Genomic DNA, 25,222 nt, shown 5'->3' on the forward strand with positions numbered 1-25,222 from the left:
TGAACATTGTCCTATACCACCTGTTGGTCATAAAACACCATATATATAGACATGCTCTGTCATAAAACTATAAATCAGGGGGGTCATAAATAATTTCTGACACAAGCTCCCTCATATACTTATTTCTGTGCATATAAACAATATGAAGAATTTTCTGCAATTTGAACTATTTTAGTATTATGGCAAAGTATACTAAAGATGAGAGTGCTTTTCATTATGCCCAACAGTGTGTCGTTGGTTAGACAAAAATCTGGTAATATGAATGAAGTGTGTGCCATTTCGTGCAAAAGTTTTATTTTGATTATGCTATAGTTTTTGGTTGCAGTGCTTCATTTTGCAGGATATATTAGGTATTTTGCAGTTTAGGTGTGTGGTTTTGTTAATTTTGTTAAGTATTTTGATAAAACCAGCCTAGTTTGCAAAATTGTGTGTTAGCAATTGGAAAAAAACTGTATTCTGCTTCAGTATCATGTCTTCATATTGGTCTGACCGGAGGAGTTTCTCCACATCTCAGACAATGTCATCTCTACAGACAAAGGTAAACACCCAAAGCAGATCCAGCCTTGACAACATTATCCACATCTTGCTCTTCCTCGTCCTCATCCTCATCCTCTTCCTTCTATCCCTCTTTTATTGTTTCCATCCATTGTTGGTATCAACATTCAGTGCAGCATTTTTGGACTCTGAACTGACTTGTATTATGTATAGTTGGTTTGGTCACATCATTAGAAAAAAGTGTGAACAAATTTGAGTTGTTGTGTGTAAACAATGACAACTGTGTTGCAGTTGTGTTTAACTTTCACCTACCTGTGTTTAGCATTTTGAAACATAAGTGCATCACAGTGCAAAATGTGTTTTAGTGAGTGAGAATGTGTTTAGAGTTTTGAAAAAAAAGAGTGCATGAGATTTGCAAACAGTGTTTTAACTACCTGAACTTGTTTAATGTTTTACAGAAAGAGTGATTTATTCGACAAATTGGTTTAAACTATTGAGAATTTGGTTCAGAGAATGGGGTTTAGTGTGTGTTTTGCAATTCAGAAAAACTGTAACGGTGTAACAGGACAGTCACAGGACAGGACTAATAGTTAGACGGAACTATGTTTGTAGTGCGGATGTAATCTACCCGAGTGGATCCAACTGTAACACACATGCGACTGTCAAGAGCAGGAAGTACATCTTTTGCATTGATCTCAGCTCTGTTTTCCCCAATGAGATAGCAAATGAATCACTTTGTTTCAGTTGTCATGCTGTAAAAGGTAAGCATTAATTGACTGAACACCCTTTGAGATAGTTGTCGCCTTTGAAACAGTCGGATTAATTATGCAGCTAACCAGTTAGCTTGTAAGTAATGGGCTAATTTTTCTGACCACCGTCACTCTCTTCTAGGAAAATTAGATGCTTTTGGTTTCTTTTTTGTTTGTTTACCTCCGTTATTAAATTCGTGTTCCTAGCAACTAACTTCCTTGTCAGCATCAGTTTATTTGAAAAGTAGAAAAGCAAAAGGCAGTTTATTCGCTTTTCAAACAATCTTAAACTAACTAAGTAAATTACATCATTTACAACAAGTAAATTAAATTAAACTTTGGTCCGGGGTACATGTAAAGAGTAACATGGTCTAAAAATTTAATTGTAAGTAATAGGCTAATTTGTCTGAGCATCGTCACTCTCTCCATGGAAAGTGAGACGCTTTTGGTTCCTGTTTTATTTATTTATTTATTTATTTTATTTTTTGCCTCATGAATGAAAATCATGTTCCTAACAGTATTGGTCATATGTGTAATTGTCTGTTTCTATTGTTCACTAGTCTAAGAAGCAACTATCTTTCTTGTCAGCAGCAGTTTATTTTAGAAGTAGAAAAGAAAAAAAGACAGTTTAGTTTATTAGCTTTTCAAATAATCTTAAACTAGATAATTAAACTACATAGTTTAAACAATTAAATTAAATTTAACTCTGGTTCAAAAGCTCCAAGTCTCAAAGTTTATTTTGTTTACAGGTCAAAGGCATGCACTCCAAAGTCAATGAGAAAAGAGGGAACCGTAGACTCAGATCACACTAATGCTGATGATCAGGTATTTTCATAAATTGTTTTGTCATTAGAGTCTAAATATGAATTGTTTTAGATGGTGTGTTAATTATCTGCTTTATATTCCTGCCATGCATCATCATCCCATAAGCCCAAGAATGGCATCTGGAATGCAAGAGAAACAGTACACACCATCTTTGCTCAGTTTTTTCATCTATAACCCTAAGTTTGGACCACGTGAGGGGGAGGTAACAATATTGTTTTTGCATAACTGTTTTGCATAGTGTTGTTTTATTCTTCATAATTAGGCTGACATGGAATCTGAGGCCACAGAAAGTGTAAAAGTGTAATGTTCTCAGCTCAGTTTAACACATTTTAAATCCTTTTAAATTTTTAAATCCATTACACACACACACACAAAAAAAAATGATAATTAAAATTGACCACAGAAAATGTGTGAAATATTTACAAAATGCATTTGGGCTTGGTAGTAGTCTGAAAAGTAAACCAAATCATGTTTTGGTTATTATATGTTAATCATATGTTTATAGAGATGTTATTGTGCTTTGTAGGAGGAAAAGAAAATCTTGTTTTACCACCCCATTGAAATAGAGAAAAACGAAAAGATTCGCAATGTTGGACTCTGTGAGGCCATCGTTCAGTTCACAAGGTTAGCACTTTATTAATGATGGCATGAAGCATGTTGAACAACTTTTATCAAATGTGATTGACAGAGATTTTGTTATTTACAGAACCTTCTGTCCAACCAAACCAGCCAAATCCCTCCACACTCAGAAGAACAGACAGTTTTTCCATGAGCCTGAGGAAAATTACTGGATGGTCATGGTAAATATATCAGTGATGTTTTGTAGAGATTTAGTTTCTATTTAAAAGCCAAACAAAAGAAGACTTAGAATAAAATCAAACTAGCCTAACACAGTGCAGCTGAAGTAGGTATTGAGCACCTTTTGAATTCCCTCTGTCAAGGTTGTACGGAATCCAATGGTTGAAAAACCCAACAAAGATGGTAAACCACCCACTGTTGAATACCAAGAGGAAGAGATTATTGTAAGTAATATGTGGAATGTTAGCTTAATCTATCTATCTATCTATCTATCTATCTATCTATCTATCTATCTATCTATCTATCTATCTATCTATCTTTACACACCCTTGATACAGAAAAAGATTACCTGTAATGTTCAGGCTGGGGTCAATATTTTTTTTTATAATTAATATTCAGCAAGGTTAAAGCTGATAAAAAGTGACAGGAAGGAACTTTACATTGTTAAAAAAAATCTATTGTAAATGCTGTTTGATTTTTCTATTAATAATAATAAAAAAAAAACGTATAATGGTTTCCACAAATATTTGAATCAGCACAATCAGATATGTTTATTTAGCATCATATAAGCATATTAGAAAGAGTGGCTGCTGAAAATTCAGCTTAGCAATCTCATAATTACAAATTACTGTCAAAGTATTATATAAGTTTTACTGTATGATTAATCAAATAAATGCAGCATTGGCGAGTATAAGAGATTTCTTTTAAAAACATTTAAACAATCTTACTAACTAAACTTTTGGTTGTTATTATAGACTTTGTTGTAGTGTACATTGAGTTTTTCCCGTCTTTGTTTTTTAGGATTCAGTTTATGGGTCTGTATTACAACAGTGCTACAGCATGTATAAGGTAAACACTGTTTAATCTATTATTATTTATATTGCTTTCTCCTTAAAGTAAACAGCTGATGTTTCTAACAGTTATTTTATTGTTGCTCTTTAGCTCTTCAATGGCACATTCAGTAGGGCATTTGAGGCTGGTGGAGTGGAACTGCTGACCCAAAAGCTTGAAAAGTTCTTTTACAGGGTAAATAAAGTATTAATTAAGAGAACTCAATCCTTCAATCAGATAAAAGTAAGACAGTGTATACCTCTGGTCTGTGTTGTGCATGCATATGTATTTCTTAAAAGGGACAAACATCAATTTTAAGTTTTGAATATCTGTCTTTATAGTCGTAATGTTGTCCTGCTATGTGAGCTTGTTTGCCAGACTTCTCAAGGACATCACTGATCATTTGACTTTTTAATTTTTTTTATTCCTGATGATAAGAAAATATTTCTGGTGTCAGATTCAACATATATTTGCATATAGACAATGTGAGGCATATAATATGAACTTGAGGCCCATCGATCTCATTTGTCCATGTTTGTCTTATTGGTTCTTCGGTTCAGATTTCCTTGCTGAGGGCATCATGCTTACTCACCTGTCTAAATAATTCAGCTTCGGTCAAGGGAAACCCTCTGCGTCACCCCTCCCAGTGCCCTGAAGCTCTCAGTGAAAGTGCAATTTGTGCCTTAGGTTAAATGTCACTGACTGCTGTGCAAAGTCACACCGGGGCTGCATCTCAGCACGTCAAGTTGTCAAATTACATTACCTCAGCCTTATCGGGGACGCTTTGGTAATTTCATCCATGTTTGCGGTCATAGTGTTGTTGTACAGTATCTTCTGGGATTTCTTGAGAAGCAGAATTTCAGACCTGATACTGTTCTGTACTTATCTATGCTGTATTCTTTTTTTCTTTTATCTGGTGATTCTGGAATTATATATTACAAAGTAATTAAGTTGTGGTTGTCTTCTCTGTCTTAGTACCTGCAGACGCTTCATCTCCAGTCATGTGACTTGCTGGATGTGTTTGGGGGAATCAGCTTTTTCCCTCTGGACAAGATGACCTACCTGAAGATCCAATCTTTTGTCAATAGAGTAGAAGAGAGCCTGAGTCTGGTCAAATACACGGCCTTCCTCTACAACGATCAGCTGATCTGGTGAATGGCAATCTATACACTTCTCACAGTTGCTTTTAAGTGCCCCTATAATGCTTTTTCAAATATTACCTTTCATGGTTTGTGAATGTAAAATGTTTTAAAGATCTGTCACATGCTATAAGCAGTAGACCAATCACAACAGACTGGGCTGTCTGACCAATCAGAGTAGAGGCGGCTCTCGGAAAGGAGGGGTTTAGATAGACAGAATCTGTTTGTATATTATAAAAAAAATGTAAGTGTTTTTTGATGTTGGACGCATGTAAACATGTTGTGGGAGACCTCCAAAGCAAAATTAACAACCAAAGCCTGTTTGTTCCAAACCTGTATGACCTTATTTCTTCTGTGGAATACAAAAGAGGATATGTTCACGTCGCTCTTTTTCCATAAATTGAACGTGAATCAAGATAAGGGGCTGTTAAGCTCTAAAAATGACAAAAAGAGCCATTTTTAAATATGTCCATATTCAAATCACACATTTGAGACATTTAGGTGGACTATACCTTTACATAAAAAAAAAAATAATAATAATTTAATTATAGGTTGAAATGAATAACTGAAGAATTTTTCCTTAAAGCTTTATAAACATCACTCCTACTGCAAATGCGTGACATGAATGAGGGTTTACCCTAAATAACTGAGTGCCATAGAGGACATGAAGTCTGGCAGGGACAGCCAAAGCTTCTTAATCACGAACTGTCTGGCACAGGGATCCAGATAGACTTAAAATATGACTTTTAATCCTCTTTGTTAAATTCACATCATGACTTTCATATCTTGTTTTCAAAATCTGCTTTCATAGAAGTGCCTATGTTTATGCCTGTTAAATGTTGTTTGTCTTCTTATGTTTGTTAGTTGTCAGTTTAAATGACCAGCTACCAAGTCTTGTAAGACACATGACAAGTCATTTAAACAGAATTAACATTATTTCTTAAGTTTGAATGAGCATGTTTGTCTCAGTTTTAGTCTTATGTTCTGTACTGTATTTTGTAGGAGTGGTCTAGAGCAGGATGACATGCGCATTCTTTACAAATACCTGACGACCTCACTGTTCCCGCGGCATACTGAACCTGAGGTGAGACATAGATTGAGCATCAGTACATCAAACCTTGACAAAAAAGCTCTGATAGAAAGGCCATCAGTTTCCCTTTTTACACTACAAGTATAAAACTGTTTATGCAATAGACACTAAGGGCCCATTTCAGTGTGTTAAAACTAAATCAACCCCATTACATTCTTAATATAATAACTTTTTAAAGCATTTTAATCCCCTTTCTGTCTTTTTATCAAGTAATTTTATTCGCGAATATCATATGTGTGAATTGTTGTACACTACTGTTCAAAAGTTTAGGCTCAACTTCTTTTATGCTTGAGAGAAGTCTGTTATGCTCACTAAGCCTTCATTTATTTAAAACCGTAATACTGTGAAATATTATTGCAATATTATATTAATTCATTTTCTATTTATATCATTTTCTATTTAAATATATTTTAAAATGTAATTTATTCCTGTTATCTCTTGATCCTTCAGAAGTCACTTTTTATTTGCTGATTTGGTGCTCAAGAAACAGGATTCTTGATGAAAAGGATAATGAAATTGAAATATTTTGTAACAATATAATGTCTTTATTGTAACTTTTGTTTAATTTAATATGTCCCTTTTTTCAAACTTTTGAACAGTAGTGAATTTTTAAATGCAACATTTGATTATTACAGCAAATCCAGCTTGTGATGTTTCTGGTCTCTGGCCTATTAGTATAACCCTTTGTCTTGCTTTATGTATACAGTGTTGTAAAGCTACTAACATTATGTATGAAATTATTTTGCTATTCTAAAATAGCTCATTTCTATAATTATAATTATATATAATTATATAGTGGGATACAATTCATGTAGTAATCATTCCCTGTATGATTTTTGGAATGAGCTCCAAAGTCACGTGCTGTCTACAGCTGTTAATGAATGATCCGTGTGTGTGTGTGTGTGTGTGTGTGTTTGCAAACATTCGGCAGCTTGCAGGAAGAGACTCTCCACTCAGGCCAGAGGTGGCTGGGAATCTGTTGCACTATGGGAGGCAAGTATCCAAATATTTCCTCCTGAGTTCAGGGCTGGAACAGCAGGCTCTTGGCCTTCTGCCTGTGCTTGGGCTCCATGCTTTGGGGACACAAGCAGCCAAGCGCAGCGCTAAGACAACACAGATCTACCAACACTGCCACATATCAGATTGCACAAGGGTAATTTAATTGCTTTGGTGGCAAAGAGAAAAACAATGAGCCCAACAGACTTTACAAAAGCCCATCTGATTGTTCGACGAGTGGATGATTGCACAATGAGGTCGTGTTCGACTGATAGCAAAAAGATTTATAGATTATTCTCCTGAGATCGGTCAAGGAGTGACTGATGAATAATTTTCTGAGTTTCATTGTTGTTGTGTCTATAGTGTGTAATGTGGGTAATGAGAACGCACTCTTTAGAGGGTCTGCTGTGGCTCGTTAGCAGGACATTGTTGCTGGTAGAAAACTGTAAGGACTGAGTGGTGTTGACTTGGCACGTATTCAGAGGCCTTGGAGACAATCACAGATTATTCATCATTTGAAAGAGATTTTTGTGGATTGTGGACTTTTTAAGAGATCATGTAAATAGAGAAAAGAGAAAAGTTCAGAGCTGTACTGACATCTTATGTTATGTTATGACAACAGGTTTTTAACTGGACCAGCAAATCTTAAAGATCCAGATGCAAAATTACGATTTCCTAGGATATTTGTGAACACAGAGGACAGTTATGAGGAGCTACATTTGATTGTCTACAAGGTGAGAGAAACTCAACTCAAACTGATAGGGTTAGTTCACCCAAAAATGAAAATTCTGTCAGTAATCACTCACCCTCATGTTGTTCCAACCCCGTAAGACTTTCGTTCATCTTCGGAACACAAATTAAGATATTTTTTATTAAATCTGAGAGCTGTCTCACTCCTTCATAGGCTTCTATGGGATCGAAACTTGCCGGCCCAGAAAGTTAGAAAAGACAATGTTTAAAATAGTCCAAGTGACCACAGTGGCTCAACCATAAGTTTATCAAGCGACGAGAATACTTTTTGTGTGCAAAAACAAACAAAAATAATGCCTTTATTCAACTATTCATATTCTTCTGTGTGGGCCTCTGACGTGAGTTCACGTAGTGTAACAGCGCAACGCTTCTGTGTTGTACATCACACGCAACACACACATGACCAGCGTTGGGCACACTGAAGAATATGAATAGTTGAATAAAGGCATTATTTTTGTTTGTTTTTGCACACAAAAAGTATTCTCGTCGCTTGATAAACTTATGGTTGAGCCACTGTGGTCACTTGGACTATTTTAAACGTTGTCTTTTCTAACTTTCTGGGCCGGAAAGTTTTGATCCCAAAGAAGCCTATGGAGGAGTGAGCCAGCTCTCAGATTTAATCAAAAATATCTTAATTTGTGTTCCGAAGATGAACGAAAGTCTTACGGAGTTGGAACAACATGAGGGTGAATAATTACTGACAGAATTTTCATTTTTGGGTGAACTAACCCTTTAACTCAGTTATTCTTTATGCATTTTAATTAATGAACTTAACATGATATTGATTTATTACCTAACATCCATGTTCTGAATTGTTTATTTATTATTAATAAATAAACAAACATGCTTTGTAAATTATGTAAATGATTATATGTAATGTAATAATAAATATTATTAGTGTATTTATTAATCTATTATTATTGTTGCTATTAATTTGTTTATAACACCTGGGCAAACGGACACAAACACTGAATTAATAAAAGAGATACAACATTTGTCTATTTGTTCAATTGCTCATTCTCATTAAAGGTGATGTTTGTAAAGTTGAAATATAACAAAATTGACTCCAATATCATTGGAGTTTTCTGTGAGAAGTTTTCAATTGTCAATATTTTTGTTTGATGGAGGGAAATACACTGTTCTTTAATGAAAAATCTTTAATGAAAAAAAGCAAGTTCACATTTTACATACATGTTATTTCTTATCTAGGCAATGAGTGCAGCTGTATGCTTCATGGTAAATTGTAAGTGTCTTTTTAAGCTATTTTACCTCATTTTTATGCTTGTTTTGTTAACAGTTGAGACTTTTCATATTTTCAGGAAATCAGGCAAATGTTAACAGTTCTCTCAAACTCTGCTTTCCTCTGTGCCCATAGCGGCGGTGGATTTGAGTCGTGAGTTTTGTGAGCAACTAGACAGCCTGGTTGGTCCCCATCTCACCCTACTGGCGTCTGACATATGTGAGCAGTACAATGTCAACCGGAGGATATCAGGGTCAGTACTCCTCCAGAGCGTCAAACTCTTGAACCACACACACTCACCTTTTTCAGTGACATCTGTCAGGTAGTGGGGATATTTTATATGTGGTTTTAAAATATTGCTGGCAGGACTTTTAGACCATTGATATGCATGTTGAGCTGTCACTGCAACTCTTTCAAATGAGTCCTGCTTCACTGCTCGCACATGCATCAATCTTAAATGACTGGGTCATCCTGTGACCCAGGTAACCATTCAGAAATATAGACAAGGCTTTCACTCGCATGCATTCCACTGTATCATCTCTCTTCCAGTAGCAGTTACCGGAGCTTATCCATTAATTATATCTAAACAGTGTGTCCTTATCTTACCTGAGCCCTGCGTGGCACGCAGTATTGTTTTGTGTGGTACAATCCCTCATATCAACTTGCATGCCACTTATCACACTTTAAGGGCACATAAACTGCTTTTATTCTTCCATGCATGTTGCACTAGAAGGGAATACAGTAGCTCAGCTACAATAATTCTCTCAAAATTGTTGTTGTAGGCCAGAGAAGGAACCTCAGTTTAAATTCATCTACTTCAACCACATGAACTTGGCTGAGAAAAGCACCATCCACATGCGCAAGACGGCTAGTGTGTCCCTCACCTCTGTCCATCCAGACCTCATGAAAATCCTTGGAGACATCAACTGTGATTTTGCACGGTAAGCAGTGCTATTGATTTATTTAAGAGGTATGTATTAAGGTCATTGTGTGTTTGAATTGCGTCATCGGATCGCTGTTCTTCACACTACACGACTGTCTGGGGTACCATTTAGGTGCTAAGAAAATTTAGAAATCATTCTAATATGCTGATTTGCTGCAGGCTTCTCAATAAACATTTGTGATTATTATCAGGAAACTTTTTTTTTTCAGGATTCTTGGATAAATGTATAGATGCACCCACATAAACACACTCTGACATGACCTTCCTTGATTGCAAAATTCTGAAGGATTTATTTAAAATATTGTAATTGATACAGTATTACAACTTCTCAACATCAACAGGTTTGTGAAGTCTTTAAGTGGCGTCTTAACTTTTTGACTTCATATTGTCAGAAGTTAATATTTTGAGGCACGCAACACACTCTGGTTTCTCTTCACTACCCCGTTGTTCTGGTGATTCTTAGGGCGAGGTAAGCCTTGTCATATTTTCTTGTCTTTTCACTACACCGGATGCGACTGCCGCACTGCGCCGCAACAGCTTGAGGCTGTCTACTGGAAGTGACAAAGAGAACGTTGCAAATCAATTTGTCCTTCGTGTCAGAGCGATGGGCATGTCAGAAGAAGAACAGCGTCAGTTTACTGTCTGGGGTTTGTAGTATCCTGCTTCATCCAGTAGAAATCGTCACTGATTATAATGGATTGGTTCTACTTCTAGACACGTTGTTTTGGTATTTGTGATTGCGCCATCTAGTGGTCTGTTATCGCACGACTACAACCTATAACATGACCACTCAAGCGGGTACTGTTATTCATTTTGAAGTAATTAAATGTCAAATTCATATTTTGTGTTCAATTATGTACTCAATTATGTGGCAAGTAGCCAGATAATAAGTGGGATAACTATGCAGCGGGGTCTTGTATCACCCTGAAAAGGTTTCTTTTACATAACAATCTGCTGACAGTACACTATCCCAGACAGCAACATAGTGTCGACCCAGATCCGGCCCACATCTGTTACATGTGGATTCAACACATACCGGATGTGGACCGTAGCCTTGTCACGTTTGGGAACCACTGTTGTAATGTTAATGAATTTGGAGTACTCTAAATGAGCAACCGTTTGCCTGAGGGTGCCAATATGCATAAAGCATGCAAATGTATGCAAATTATATGGATTTGTTTTTCTACGATGCCTTTATGATCTTTGTGGTCTTGGTTACCTGGACCTCCAGTGGGGATTTTTAAGATTAAGTCTTTTTGTAAAAGAGTTTGGACTGACGTGGATGAGTAAATGATGATAGAATTTAAAAAAAAGATCTCTTCAAGATTTTTGTATTTTAGCACATTTTTAAGGCCACCAAAAGTATGTGATTTTTGCATATGTGTGGTTTCAGTACGAATCTAATTTTATTTTATAAGTATGATGAATTTGTTTTTGAAAATGTTCATACCACGATATCACAAATTTGTGCGTATGTACAGTTAGTGAATGTAACCCAGTGTCTGTGCTTGTTTTGTAGGGTGGATGAGGACGAGGAAATCATTGTTAAAGCGATGACCGATTACTGGGTCGTTGGAAAGAAGTCTGATCAGAGGGAGTTGTATGTCATTTTGAACCAGAAGAATGCCAACCTCATTGAAGTGAATGGTATGCTAATTTTATTCACCAAACAATGAAGTCATATAATGGTGTGAGTTTGTTTAAAATCTACTAGTTAACATTTAATCACAGTTTTTTAAGTTTATTTAAAAGTTAGTGTGTTGGAAACGTTTGACCTTAACTCTCACCAAGCTTCTATTTGTGTTACAGAGGAAGTGAAAAGGCTGTGTGCAACACAATTCAATAATATTTTTTTCTTGGACTGAAGAGATATGATGGGCATGGACTTCACTACACTAAAACTGTCAACTGTTCAGGTTTTACTGACAGCATCAGTGTAATGCAATAATTGCATTGTAAAAAAAAAAAGAAGATTTTTCACATCATGCAATTTTTTAGATTTTTATTTAATCTATACAGAAATGTGGTTGCTTGTAATTAATTATAAAATCTGAATTTTACTGTAATTGCCTCTTTTCATTTGTTTGTATATACACATTGTCATGTTTAAGTATCCATCAGCTATCCTTTCTTTTGTTTCATTCCCATTGTTCAGATTTGTTTTATCACTTCCAGATACAATTAGAGGGTGAAATACGCACTGATGAAATTCAGAATATGAATCTATCGAGATATTTTTTTTTCTCTTGTTTTAAATGTCATCAGCATCATGGTTTAACACCTATTACTTAAAAAAATAAAATTACAATTTAATTAAATGTAGGTTGCTTTTCTTGTTCAAATATACTTCACTGTTAAAACAGATTCCAAGCCTCTGACTGCCTCATGCTGATTAAGACAAGGGTTGCATGAAACGTATCTGGTCCAGATTTTATCTATATATTGAATTATTAGTTCAGCTTTCATGTAGCCTTTAATGTGGTAAAAGTACTTGATCCTGGTTTATAATAATTTGCATACTTATAATTTAGTGTCACAACCAGTAGTTTTACAATTTAGAAGTTGTTAGCCTGCAAAGGGAATTTTCTATGATAAAACATGATTAACCTTACATGGCTTGGGAAGAATTATGAGCTAATTGCATCATTCAAACTGCCAGAATGTATGATTATATCCAGACATCTGGTCAGGGTGATCCACCTTGACTTTTATCCTCAGCAAGAGGCTTACCTTTCTGAATACAATCATTCAAAATAATAACGGACAGAGCAACATGTAACGTGTGATTTATTTATTTATTTTTGGAATGTAATGGATTAATCGTCTGTAGTAGTGCCAAAAGAAAATCGCCTTTGAAATGTCCTAGACAGCTGATGAATTAAAGTAATAACATCATGTACAGAGTGACTTCATCATACAGTCGTGCTCAAAAGTTTACATGCACCTTAAAAAATGTAATTATTTTGACTAAATAAGAGAGATCATTCAAAATGCATGTTACATTTTATTAAGTACTGTTCTGAATAAGATATTTTACATAGATGTTTGCAGTCCACAAGACAAAAAAAAGAAGCTGGATTTGAAAAAAAAAAATGACATTCTTTTTAATATGTGTCATTACCTGGATGATCCATGTTTGGACCTTCAGGTCCTGCAAATTCTTCAGTTTTCCAGCATCTTTTGCATATTTGAACCCTTTCCAGCTGTGACTGTATGATTTTGAGATCCATCTTTTCACACTGAGGACAATAAGAAGGACTCAAACACGACTATTACAAAAGGTGAACACATTCACTGATGCATTATGCAAGATGATGGATTAAAAGCAGATTAAAAGCCAGGGACAAACAAAGGACTCAAGAAAAAAAAAAAAAAGTTGTGGATCATCCAGGTAACCACACACATTAATAAGAATCAAGGGTATGTAAACTGGGTCATTTTTATAAATTCATCTTTTTTTTTTTTTTTTTTTCTTGTGGACTATTATGTAAAAAACAAGTAATCTTTTATGTAAAATATCTTATTCAGGACAGTACTAAATAAAAAATAACATGCATTTCGTATGATCCCCTTTTATTTTGTTAAAATAATTAACATTTTGCAGATTCTGCGTGTGTGTAAACGGTAGTCGACAGGATTTGCGAATGGGAGGCGCATAACTCGTCATCTAAATTTGACCAATCAACGGAGGTTTCTGTGTTGGGGAGCAGCCAATCAGAAGAGCTGTATTTCAGTTTCAAAACTTGGCCTTTGCCGCCATCTTGCAAGCTGTACACCTAGGACAGTTAAACGTTTGTTTACTGACAAGATATTGCGAATTATTTAGTCTCCGGATTAAACCTCATTGACTCCCGTAAATCCACCTTAATATAAAGGTAAGAAATAGCTCCTATTATTTCTGTCAGTTTATAATTAAACTTAGTTTGTCATTGCGTAACAGTTACGACTTCCAAACATGCTAAACGTGAGGTTTGTATAGCGTTACGTCAGGAAAGATAATATTTTCATTTTATATTTTAAATATGCTAAAATATTTGTTTCGGAATTTACTTCTTACAAATGACATCTTGCCTATAAATAAACATGTATTTGCTTGACTATGGTTGTATTTGTTTTGTTTTTACTTAGAACAAACAGGATGCTCTGAGAATGAAAATGGCATATAACATAGACATATAATATAGAATAAATGAAGTATATAAAAAAACATTAAATGTTACATTGACATCATCCGTGTTTTTGATACCAGGTCAGCAAAAAATAAGTTATTAAAGTCTGATTAGAAACGCTGCCTTTGATGTCAACAACAAATATATGAAAGCGTTTAATCTCACATGTAAAATTTGATAAGTCTATTTATTCTTAAACTGTCCTTACTATTTTGAAAAAATCATGATTATATGGTATTATTTACATGTACTTTTCTGCATTTGCTCTAAAAACAGACCTGAGACCAGTTTAGACCATTATAAACACAGTCACTAGTATGTTAAGTGTAACCAACTAACTACTAGCAGTTTGTCAAATTAGACAATACGCCTGTTTAAGTAACTTGCTTAAAGTTATAGCCAGTTTTAAAGGAAAAAAATTAATGACTAACTTGTAAGACTGGTCTAAGCGGTTTATGCAACCGGCCACTGCAAACAAGTTTTGGACCCACCAATAGAGAACCACTGCTTTAGGTAATTGACTGTTCTTGTTGTGAAAACTCTTGTAGGATGGACTCTCGCTTCGCTCACCTGTACAAGCGGGACAGCAGTGTGTCTATGATCCGGCTTAAGATGTCCAGACGTCGGTCTCAATCTCAGAAAGAGAACCGAGAGAAGATCCAAAATCTGCGCAGGCACCTCGACCAGCTGCCGGAGATCGAGCTCTCAATGGATGCATCCAGCATCATGGCCACCCAAGACCAAGCAGCCAAAACAAAGACAGCTAATGGTAAATATCGTAGTTAGTTTTGTTGTTTGATTTTGTGTTGGCATGGCCTTGTTTTGAAGTAGTTACAATTGTTCTTAACAGTTGCAAATGCTGCTGCTGAGGAGAGGAAGAAGATGCTCTCTCGCTACAAAGAAAACAAGTTGTTGCAGAAAGAGAAGGAAAAGCGGGAGAAAGAAAAGAAAGGCGTGTTTAAGGTCGGCCTGTATAAGCCTCAGCCGCTCGGGTATCTGCCTTCCAACACTGCTGCACCAGGCAGAGGCAAGGTGAGTGATGGGAATATCAGTTTGAAAAGTCAATCTCAGACTATAATGAAGTGTACTTACTTATGGTGCTTGTCATGTTGAAAAGATTGTATTTACGAGTTGATTGAACATGAAGTGAACGCCACCACAAAGTCGTAAATATTTTATGGTACTTTTTTATTTACGACAAAATAAGCTAATTGACTGAACAAAATATAATAGCATTGTAATATAACAATATATGTAGTGATAGTTCACAGTGGCTTCATAAAAAATAACGTTATAAAATAATAATAAATAACATTAAAATTACACACCTGATGCATTCTTTGTTCTTCATTTTTTAGAAGTAAAGTTTAAAAGCCTTGCTGTATTTTTGTGTAGTTGATTAAGAGAAGGTACACCACCATCTTGCTCTGACAAAAGTGATTTGAACAAACAAGACGCCATAAACATGAATTCTCAACTCATAAATATAAGGACTTGAACGCACCATTCATTTCCCAACTCATTTCCCATCATGATTCATGACAGATCGCAGAAACTAACCAGTCCACACGAGTGACCCGCTCAATGATGCAGAATCAAAAGGTATGCAAGCATGTAATCACAAAATGAAATGACAAAAATAATGTGAGTTTTCAAACAAATTTCCCCTGTCATTGGTAAACAAACATATAGTCTTGCTGCAAACTAAAGACTGGAGTAATGGTTGCTGAAAAATTGCTTAAAATTACAAGAATTAATTATATTTTAAATGCATTAAAATAGAATACCCTTGTTTTAAATTGTAATATTTCACAATATTACTGTTTTTACTGTATTTTTGATGAAATAATTGCAGCCATGGTAAGCATAAGAGACTTCTTTCAAAAACATACCAACCTCACATTTTTAAATGGTAGTTTTATGTTCTCTTGCCTAAGTGAGTACGTGGTGCAACTTTTACCTTTGGATTTCCGTAGTCACAGTTTGAAATCACGTCATTTTTGTTTTATATTATCTACTTCTGTTGTTGTTATTACAGCCTGCAGTTGAAAGACATACTGTTCCAAAGAAAGGTTTGTCCTGCTTGTTCAATTTCTCTAGTTTTTATATTACCAAATGCAAATCATTCTATTTGATCACATGGTTTCATTACTGTTTGTCTTGAAGCAAACTGTGACGCCTTCATGCTGTTATTAAACACTGTTATTGTGTTTGTACAGTTGAGACCGTATCGACCACCAGAGCTCCAGCCAAGAACAACTGCAAAACCTCCATCAAAACCAGAGCAGCTACAGGTAAAACCACTCACTTAAAGTTAGGAACCCTGCAAAAGACGCAAGTGGAGGATATCGTATGTTAACATTTTCATATGTACACCACTGCTCAAAGGTTTGAGGGTCAAAAAGATAAGATGAAAAGAATAATTTTAAAGTCTCATCCTCACCTAGGCTGTTTATACAGAAATACAATAAAAACAGTTATATTTTGAAATGTTATTACAATCAAAAATATTTTTTTATTTTAAAAATGTAAAAAAATAAATCTTCAGATAGATCCTTCAGAAATTCTAATATGCTGTTTTGGTGCACAAAAAACAGTTTTGCTGCTTAATATATTTGTGGAAATTCGTTGATATAAACAGAATTTTTTGTTGTTTTGTCACATTATAGTCTTTAATGTCTGTTTTTATCAATTAAATGTGTCATTGCTGAATAAAAGTAAATTCTTTCAAATAAAAAAAGCAGATGCAGACAATTATCATCTATTTTACAGTCGAACCATCTGTGAGAGCTCCAACCACACGATTAGCTGCTAAAACAACACCGGTAGCTGTGGTTAAACCAGTTGCTGCTGGTGAGTTTTATTTTAACATTTTAAATCTTGGGCTTTTCCAAAAGCTTAGTTTCTGTGACCTTTATTATGCTCTAGTTGTGTTACATGTGTGTAATTTAAGCCACTTTGTGTGATTTTTAGATTCAAGGGCTACGAAAACGAGATCAACCGTTAAATGTCCTGCAGCGCCCTCTTCTGGCAGAGAGAAAGCCATACAGGGTAATGAGCCTACAGTTATTTTCTACTGGCATGTTTTCTGATATTATATATTGTTTTATACTGCCACGTTGCTCAGATGGAAGTAATGTTGCATCAGTCCAGAACTACAGTATGTTTGTATAGGTGTCATTAATCAGTAGATCTCATAATCTTACACAGGCAACACAAAGACAGCTATTGAAAATAAGGTGAGTTGATCTGTCATATCTATCTTTTTGGTTTTAAAATTTTTCAGAAAATTGGGAATTATATTTTATGCTTGGATATTTTTAGCCTGCTGAGAAAAAGGACACTGCAGTTAATTCTCTGGTTCCTGAGGAAGAGGAACCCAAAGCTGCTCCCCCCTCATTTGCTCCTCAGGGATTCGTGTTCCAGCCTCCTGTTGGTCTGAGTTCCTTCGAGCCTGCGCCCCTCTCTCCACAATCCGCCAGTGCCTTCCTCTCACCGAGGTACCTTTTGAATTTGATTCTAATAAACAGAATGTGTGATACCTCTAATCTTTATCATATAAGCTGGTCTGAAATAATAGTATCATATTTCTCTTTTATAGCTCTCTGTCTGAAGCCAGCAAGGAGCCCACCTTCCCCTCTCCCCCAAAACCTGTTCACCTTACTACTTCATTCTCATCCTCTCCACCTTCTCTGTCAACCCTTTCACCAGATCTTCCCACCACCCCTCCCTCAGTGTCCTCTCCCCCTCCTGTCCCATCCTCCCCTCAGTCGTCCACCTCTGCAGCTCCATCCGTTCCTTTGGCCCCCTTGGAGCCTCAGCATGATGTTGCCTATTTCAGGTGAGGCAGATCTCTGTCATTATTAGAACTGACTCGTTGGTATGTTGTAGTGTTTTAGTTATGCATTAGTCTCCATTTATACACCGCTTTCTGCAACCATGGAACCATTTCTGTAACTAATTAATTTTAGGTGGCGTTTACATGACACTGTGTTCAACTGAAAACATAAAACTTGTTTTCCGTTCTGCCTGTTAATTTACACAACGTTTTGAAAATGATACCATTATCATCTGCCTTCAAAAACGTGAATCTGTGAAAACGGTGACGGCATGCACATGCTTATTACGCGTTTAGAATGCTAATGCCAGTTAAAAATTGTATCCGACTTGAGACCGCGCTGATGCCATGTGACTGATGGCATCAAAGTGCCATCAGTGCGATTCGAGGGCAGTACCATGATTCATTCTGCGCAGCTTCTCTAGAAAGGCTGCACAAGCTCTGATGACGACAACTTTTCCACGATTGGCCGGATTCACCGCATGACAACGATCACTTGTTTATTCTAAAACCTTCAGTTCCACTAATGCTCACAAAGCAGTTTTTTATAACAGTAAAACCTTTTTCCTTTCAGTAAACAGTCACGTGCGATCTTAAACAATATACAGCACAGAGGTGCATAAATACATGTGCATAAACACACTTTTAATGTCTTAAACTTAACATTTAACACATCGTTGTCGTGTAAACTTACCCTTAGTTAAATTATTGATACAGCAGCTCTAGAGAAAACAGTAATGTCATTGTCCTGTTCAGTTCTCATACAATGTTGTCAAAGCAGGCAGATCAAATATTAAGAATAATAAGTGTCCCCAATTTAGCAAGCCAGATGCGACAGTGGCCAGGAACCCAAACTCCATCAGGTGACTGAATGGAGAAACCAGGCTCAATCGGGGGGCCAGTTCTCCTCTGGCCAATGAATGAACAGTGTATGATTATGTTTCAGGCAGCAGTACGGGTCAGAAGTCAGATTGGGATCGGAATATTCAAAATATTTAATGCTAAATATTAAGTGTATGTTGTTTCTCTGTTTCAATAGGTCAGTGATGGCCAGTGAGACTGAGCATTTGACTGGACTTTCTAAGCTGTGGGAGTCAAGATTTGATGATACATCTATCCCGGAGGAGAGTAAGACAACTTTGAATTAAATAACAAAGTCTAACACAGTATCCTAACTAGGTTCGATGCAAGGATTATTTTTTCTAGTTAAAATGACACAATTAAAAAAACTAAGTAGAACATATTTGATGTTTATCATCGTCTCTGTTGGATGGAAACCTCGTATCTCCAAAAATGCTGCTTTTCAGGAAAAAAAACCCACTATAAAATAATTAAATGCTGTTGTCAAAGCTGATGTGGCTTTTTATGTGTTCAGACACTTGCATATACCATTATATTATTAACATTTTACCAAAATCAATCTCAAATGTAGTCACAAGGTTTTTGACCAGCGCCTGTTAAACATACGTTGTCAGTCATTAGAACGGCCGCAGTGCATCATATTACGTTTTCATCGACTTTACTGTAGCTATGTGGGCACTCAGTTTTTTGTCATTTGACCAAAATCCGATGTTAAAGATGAAGTGCTATGCAGAGGCTATTTAAGACAGTATTGGCTATGACTCAACAACAAATGCTAGACTGAGACCCTCTTCTCTGGTCTTCGAATACACAAGACATTTGCCTTTATAAATGTTGTGATTCTTGAGTAAAGAAAACACTGTACTTGTTCAAAAAAACAGTTCTTTACTTACCCTTGCATTGCAAACAAGCATACAGTCCAAATGTGTACTCCACTTCATTCACTATAGAGGCATGTGGAGTTATGAGGTTTTAATGACAGTTTGATTATCTAATGCAGATACAAGATATAGTCACAAGCTCAATTCTAATGTCAATATTTGCAAAACCCACAGACAGACATAAAGGGTGACCAATAGTAATGATTTGGTAAAAAAAAAAAAAAAAAAAAAAAAAAAAAAATACAGAGATACAATGTTTCCTCCAGACAACTATACATTTATATGAAGTAAGTATATTTCTCCCTGTCCGTGTAGTGCAAGACCGGATGCGCACGGCTGTGGGCCAGGCCAGACTGTTGATGAAAGAGCGCTTTGGCCAGTTCAGTGGGCTGGTGGATGACTGCGAATTGGGGCGCGGAGAGAAAATAACAACCTGCACTGACTTGCAGGGCTTCTGGGACATGGTGTACTTTCAGGTGGGTTGATGTTCCCTTTTAAAAATGCTCAAATGACGTCCAACCCTTGTTTAATGTTGTTGTTTTTGTTTTTTTGTTTTTTAAAGGTGGAAGATGTTAATAAGAAGTTTAATTCCTTGAAAGAGGCAGAAGCAAGGGATTGGAAAGAGGAAGTCAGGCCTGTCGTCAGAAAAAGAGTGGCCAAAGTAAACCACATTATTAGCACCATCCTTTAATAATCTTGCATTTCAAATGTGAAGCGTGTAATTCTCATATCCCGTCCTTTTCTGCTACAGAAGCCTCCTGCCGTAGGAGGGAAGGCCGGAGCAGGTGGAGGTGCCAGCGCTGCAGTGAAGAGTCGACTGGCTGCTGTGAAGGCTGCCATGAGAGCCAAGCAGGCTGAACAGAAAGCTTCTGAGACGTCAAACAACATCCAGGACGATGCAGATTCTGTTCCTGCGGCCCCTGCCGCCACACAGACTGTGGTGTTCCATGGAGGCTTCTTCCAGGTGGAAAGCCCAGTGAAACCATTAGGTAAGACTGAACTTTACTTGTCTTTAGCAAGCATGAGTTTTTTTTTTTTTTTTTTTTTTTTGATATTATCATTTTTTTGTGATATTGAAAAGTGACAAGAATTATGAAATTTCAATGGTATCAAAAAATTTGATATCATAACTGTCGTAACGTATGCCGTTAGGGACCAAGGGAGGTGATAGGAAGGTTTAGGCTTAAACCAGGATAATCCAAAGAGAGTGAATTTTATTAATCAAATATCAAAAATTTGGGTGTAAATTACAAGTCTGTGCATACGAATGAAGAAAAAAATAATAATATTTACAAACGCTTTACTCAGCACACACTTTTTCTAACAAAGAACAAAGTAAATTTGCTTTAAACAGCACAAACGCAACCTCATCTTAACACACTGACCCCCTTCCTCCCCAAAGGCTGAGAAGGTCTGGCTTAAACACCCTAAATTCCCACCAGAATAGAAACTCCCACTAAACTGGCCTCAGCTGAATAATGACACTGTTGTCTTTTTAGAGCTGCTTTATAGCAGAATTGAATTCTGTTTGTCATTGAATCATTTTCCTGTTTATCACTGTAAAGCTGCTTTGGAACAATCTGTACTGCATAAAGTGCTATATAAATAAAGCAGTTACGAAGGCAATAAATATTAGTATTGTAATTTTACTGTTCTGTAAAATAAAAATAACAATTATAATTGTTTTATAGTACAATACTAATATTTCTTTTGTGTATATTTCTTTTTATAATTTAAATAATATTCAAAGGGAGAAAAAATATATTCCTTAGTCTAGAAATTGTTCTTTTTGAGTTTCTTTTAACCCTCTGGAGTCTGAGCGGTTTTCTGGGCCCTTGAGATGTTCTGACATGCCCTGACATTTGTGCTTTTTTCAGTTGCTTATAAACATATTAATGGCAAAGGTGTAAATTCACTCTATAAAGCACAAACAGGGCTACCATAATATGTGAGCCACGTGTATGTACATGTTTTAATTTTTGAGAGAATAATGTTTATGCGTGGATATTGAAAAAACTAAAAACTAAAATTTCTGAAATAAGGCCACAAAACACATAGTAAATATGTGTCAATAAGACTTTTGACCAATGGATGTCGTCGCCTATAGTTTTTTCTTCAAAATTATGTGAAAATAGTCTTGCTTTATCGTTCAAATAAAACCATACATTGATTTAAATTGATGTAAAACAGGTTTTGCTTGGAAAGCCAATATGCGAGGAGGCGTGAACGAGGAGTGGTTTTCACCTGAATTACCACCCACTCTGCATAATGACTCTGTATAATGATGAGCCATTCACACAGGTGTGAAACTGGCTGAGCCACAATGCTTGGACAAAAGATATTTAGAAGAAGACTTATATTGACCATTTAAGATTTTGCTTACATCTATCTTGTACATATGTTGTGCTATTTTATTAAAAAGGTAATAAAAAACAATAATTACAATTTCAACAATATTTCAAGTGTACTCTTTCTTTGTAAAAAAAGAGAAAGATTATAGGCCTACATTTTATCTATGTATTCATTACTTTGAAAATAGCCAACATTGGAACAGCTAACATCTTAGTTGATGACTTTATTTTTGACAAAAATATTAGGCTATTTTATATATAGAAATTGCTAAACAAAAGCTTATTTGACGAGGCAGTATATTCTACAGTAAAAACTGTACCCAAATCTACTAAACAAAATGTTGTCTTTCATATTTCGCCTGACTGTAAAGTTGTTTTCATGAAATATTAGGGCATATAAATGTTAATTTGCAGTTTACGTTGCTTATACAAATAGCCAACATTTTATTTCAACATATTTCAGTCGATTTTTACTCATCTCAGTATAGCAATACAGTTTGCTAAAACATCATTATTCGTTGACGATAGGCTTATTTACTTTAAATCCAGGAAAGTTGTTAATGAAAAAATTATTAAAATTAAGATACAATTGATATAAAACGAAATTCGTTTTAAAGAAAGGATTTGTACTTTTTGTTTTGAGGTCTCTGTGAAAGTTTGAAAGTCTTTTAGTGTTTTTTTTTAGAGCTCGCGTCCATAATGGAGAAAAAACAGAGCGCATGCCGTTCATTCGTCAATAAACAGAAACCCGAGAAGGAAAAACTTACTAGTATTCCTCAGCTCGTATTCCTCGTATTCCTCATTATTCCTCACAGCGCTGCAAGACGGTGTAAGCAAGTAATGTTCTGAATAAACTTGTGTTTTGGTTTTCTCGAGCTGATGGGGGCGTTCACAGGATTGCGCGGATTACCTCAGCCATTTGCGTTTGAATAGCGCGCGCTCTCCGTGGGCGGAGTCACATTACATTTGAATTAGCTCTAATTAGGTCGACTGGAATCGCTCTCTTTTAATACAGATTTCACAAGATGAGAATATTTGTTTTTTATATAAATTACTTCATTTAAAAGAAGAGATTTCAAGCTGCATAAAGACATATATCACGTGTATGTGTGAGAAGTATTCACTGAGTTATGGTTCATTTTCGGACGCGTTTCAGAATGGACTACACGGACAGAGAGAAGGCAGAACTCGCTTCGTGTTTATTTTTCTTTATTTGTCGAAAAGCACAACACTATGTTTTTATTGTGAGTATACACAAAAATAATACACATTTAACAGAATCGATTGATGTATAGAACTCCTATGGAAAATCAAAGTCAACAGAGTATTCATGAGTTTCTTTTACACTGATAAAAAAAAAGCGAGCTGGTATCGCCGGCGATACCGTCGACCTCAGGGGGTTAACTACACTTTTTTTTTTTAAAATCTGTATCATTTTCTTCTTTTCAGGTGCTGTCAGACGATCTTGTCGAATCAGTACAGTTTCTTCCCCCTGTGCTTCTAAGTTCAGCACTCCAGGCAAGCAGAGCAGATCTAATGCAGTCTCTCGTGCCTCCGCTCTACCCTGCGTGTTGGCCACACCTCCTCGAAACCACCTCGATGTATTGCCTGTTTCCACGCCTCCACAGTCTCCCAGAGCTCCTCAGATCAGCCCTGACCACAACCAAACCACACATGTTTCGCCAGACACAGAGCCCTGCTCTAACAGCCAACCTCATGAATTAAGCTCCATCTGTACCTCACACATCCAACCAGAGATCAGTAATGCGGCAGAAAAAAGTCCAGTAGACCAATCACGAGACTTTCCCATCCAGTCCGAGCATCTCGCAGATTCTTCGGAACCTCAGCTTGAGGAATGCATTCCGGAGTCTATGCTCAGTCCTTCCTCCCAAGAGGAACCACAAGAGGACATGGTCTCTGAAGCGAGTTTTCCTACCCCAACTGGAGCAGATGCTGGTATAGATAATCTTGCCCAGTGCTCATCTCGCACCTCTTCCTCAGAAGCAGTAGAAGCAGACACACCTGCTTCCCCTGTCCTGATGCCCTCCACACCAACCAAAGATCTCAGCATTTCTGCAGCTCTCAGTAATGAGGTCACTTTGCCCTGTAATAGGTATGCTGTGCTTTGTTAATATTAGGCCATCTAATTTGTTACATATGAGCCACTAAATATGGCATAATTCATAATCTTTTATACTCTTTCCACTGTTTATACAGCTCCCCTACCAGAGAGCTTCACACAGATGTTGAAATGACTGGAGTTCAAGATGCTGAGGTGATTTATCTACTAAATCCAACTAGAAATGCACAATATTGGTGTGTGTGTGTATATGTATATATAATTGGTATCCATTTATATTAGATATTTAATTGTTCAAGCCTCCTCTTTTTATATTGATTACCTTTTGCTGTCATTAATAATAATAATATATAAATAATTAATACAAATTTAATAACACTGTTAAATGTATCCTTTTAGCAAATTTCAAAATGAATATCCCTTTTTTCATACTGTACACTTTAAAAACTGAACATAATCATTTTAAATGCTACAAATGAATTTAGGCATCACAAAATTATAGTTATTTTTAATTTATTTAGACAAAATAGTATAGAATTTTAATATCGGCTATTTATTGGTTATTGGCTTTGGCTGTAACATTATATAATTTTGTCAGCTTAACACTATCGGCCAACAATAAAGTTACACTATATAGCTGTTAATGTAACTTGCCAAAAATAAAAAGGTTATTAATGACAGAGTGCAAAAAAAAAATCCATCCTCCAAACTATGTCTTCACCTCTAGCCTCTAAATCCTACTATTAGTCAGGAGAGCTTTTTTTCTTTTACTTGAGAGTTTATGGATCATTTTCTGATCTATTTTTCCCAGAATGCTACTGGTTTGGACTTTGAGCGTTACCTGCAGCCAACAGTGAGAGACAGCATGTCTCCGGGTCTTGCAGCAGAGAGGTTTTCCCTTGGGGTGGAGGATGCTGAGATGGAGAGTCCTGTGACTCCGGCAGAGGAGCGTCGTCTTGATGTCTTGGCAACACCTACAGGTAGTTTATGTCCCTCATATCACATCATAATGTTATTAATGCTCACATTATATGGTTTGTTGGGGGGCACGTGGGCACTCACTTCTCTCTCTTGCACTCCTGTCTCAGTTCTTCCCAGAATGGTGTTCACACCCGGGACCAGTCAGGTGGATTTACATCTTTCCTTTATTAACTATCTTTCAATAGGGTTCCCACTGTTTTCCAGT

At 36.2% G+C, this 25,222-nt stretch overlaps 2 protein-coding genes across 4 annotated transcripts in view; both read left to right on the forward strand.

Annotated features, from left to right (window-relative positions):
- The first annotated feature begins 1,127 nt into the window (after window positions 1-1,127).
- ccz1 (CCZ1 homolog, vacuolar protein trafficking and biogenesis associated) lies at window positions 1,128-12,750 on the forward strand. The gene is made up of 17 exons (XM_081392369.1): window positions 1,128-1,256; window positions 1,994-2,069; window positions 2,175-2,271; window positions 2,596-2,693; window positions 2,776-2,869; window positions 3,011-3,091; window positions 3,669-3,716; window positions 3,810-3,893; window positions 4,674-4,849; window positions 5,840-5,921; window positions 6,859-6,920; window positions 7,546-7,657; window positions 8,883-8,916; window positions 9,049-9,166; window positions 9,696-9,854; window positions 11,376-11,503; window positions 11,666-12,750. The coding sequence occupies exons 2-17, from the start codon at window positions 2,056-2,058 to the stop codon at window positions 11,719-11,721; spliced, it is 1,443 nt and encodes a 480-aa protein (XP_081248495.1). The 5' UTR covers window positions 1,128-1,256; window positions 1,994-2,055; the 3' UTR covers window positions 11,722-12,750.
- A 786-nt stretch (window positions 12,751-13,536) lies between these two features.
- Window positions 13,537-25,222, forward strand: part of dlgap5 (discs, large homolog-associated protein 5) — a 35,457-nt gene continuing 23,771 nt past the window's right edge. The window contains exons 1-19 of one of the 3 annotated variants that reach the window (XM_081392503.1): window positions 13,602-13,731; window positions 14,574-14,794; window positions 14,876-15,057; window positions 15,571-15,627; window positions 16,064-16,097; window positions 16,245-16,319; window positions 16,798-16,878; window positions 16,999-17,076; window positions 17,236-17,264; window positions 17,350-17,525; window positions 17,627-17,866; window positions 18,903-18,991; window positions 19,921-20,081; window positions 20,168-20,266; window positions 20,357-20,594; window positions 23,406-24,069; window positions 24,174-24,231; window positions 24,848-25,016; window positions 25,125-25,162. In XM_081392503.1, the coding sequence (XP_081248629.1) occupies window positions 14,575-14,794; window positions 14,876-15,057; window positions 15,571-15,627; window positions 16,064-16,097; window positions 16,245-16,319; window positions 16,798-16,878; window positions 16,999-17,076; window positions 17,236-17,264; window positions 17,350-17,525; window positions 17,627-17,866; window positions 18,903-18,991; window positions 19,921-20,081; window positions 20,168-20,266; window positions 20,357-20,594; window positions 23,406-24,069; window positions 24,174-24,231; window positions 24,848-25,016; window positions 25,125-25,162 (2,688 nt within the window). In that variant the 5' untranslated portion in view covers window positions 13,602-13,731; window position 14,574. Of the gene's footprint in view, window positions 13,732-14,573; window positions 14,795-14,875; window positions 15,058-15,570; window positions 15,628-16,063; window positions 16,098-16,244; window positions 16,320-16,797; window positions 16,879-16,998; window positions 17,077-17,235; window positions 17,265-17,349; window positions 17,526-17,626; window positions 17,867-18,902; window positions 18,992-19,920; window positions 20,082-20,167; window positions 20,267-20,356; window positions 20,595-23,405; window positions 24,070-24,173; window positions 24,232-24,847; window positions 25,017-25,124; window positions 25,163-25,222 lie in introns of all 3 variants that reach the window. The other 2 variants (XM_081392504.1, XM_081392505.1) reach the window with 2 other exon arrangements.

The sequence above is a fragment of the Scardinius erythrophthalmus genome (genome assembly GCF_964197995.2).
Source record: "Scardinius erythrophthalmus genome assembly, chromosome: 18".
Taxonomy (NCBI): domain Eukaryota; kingdom Metazoa; phylum Chordata; class Actinopteri; order Cypriniformes; family Leuciscidae; genus Scardinius; species Scardinius erythrophthalmus.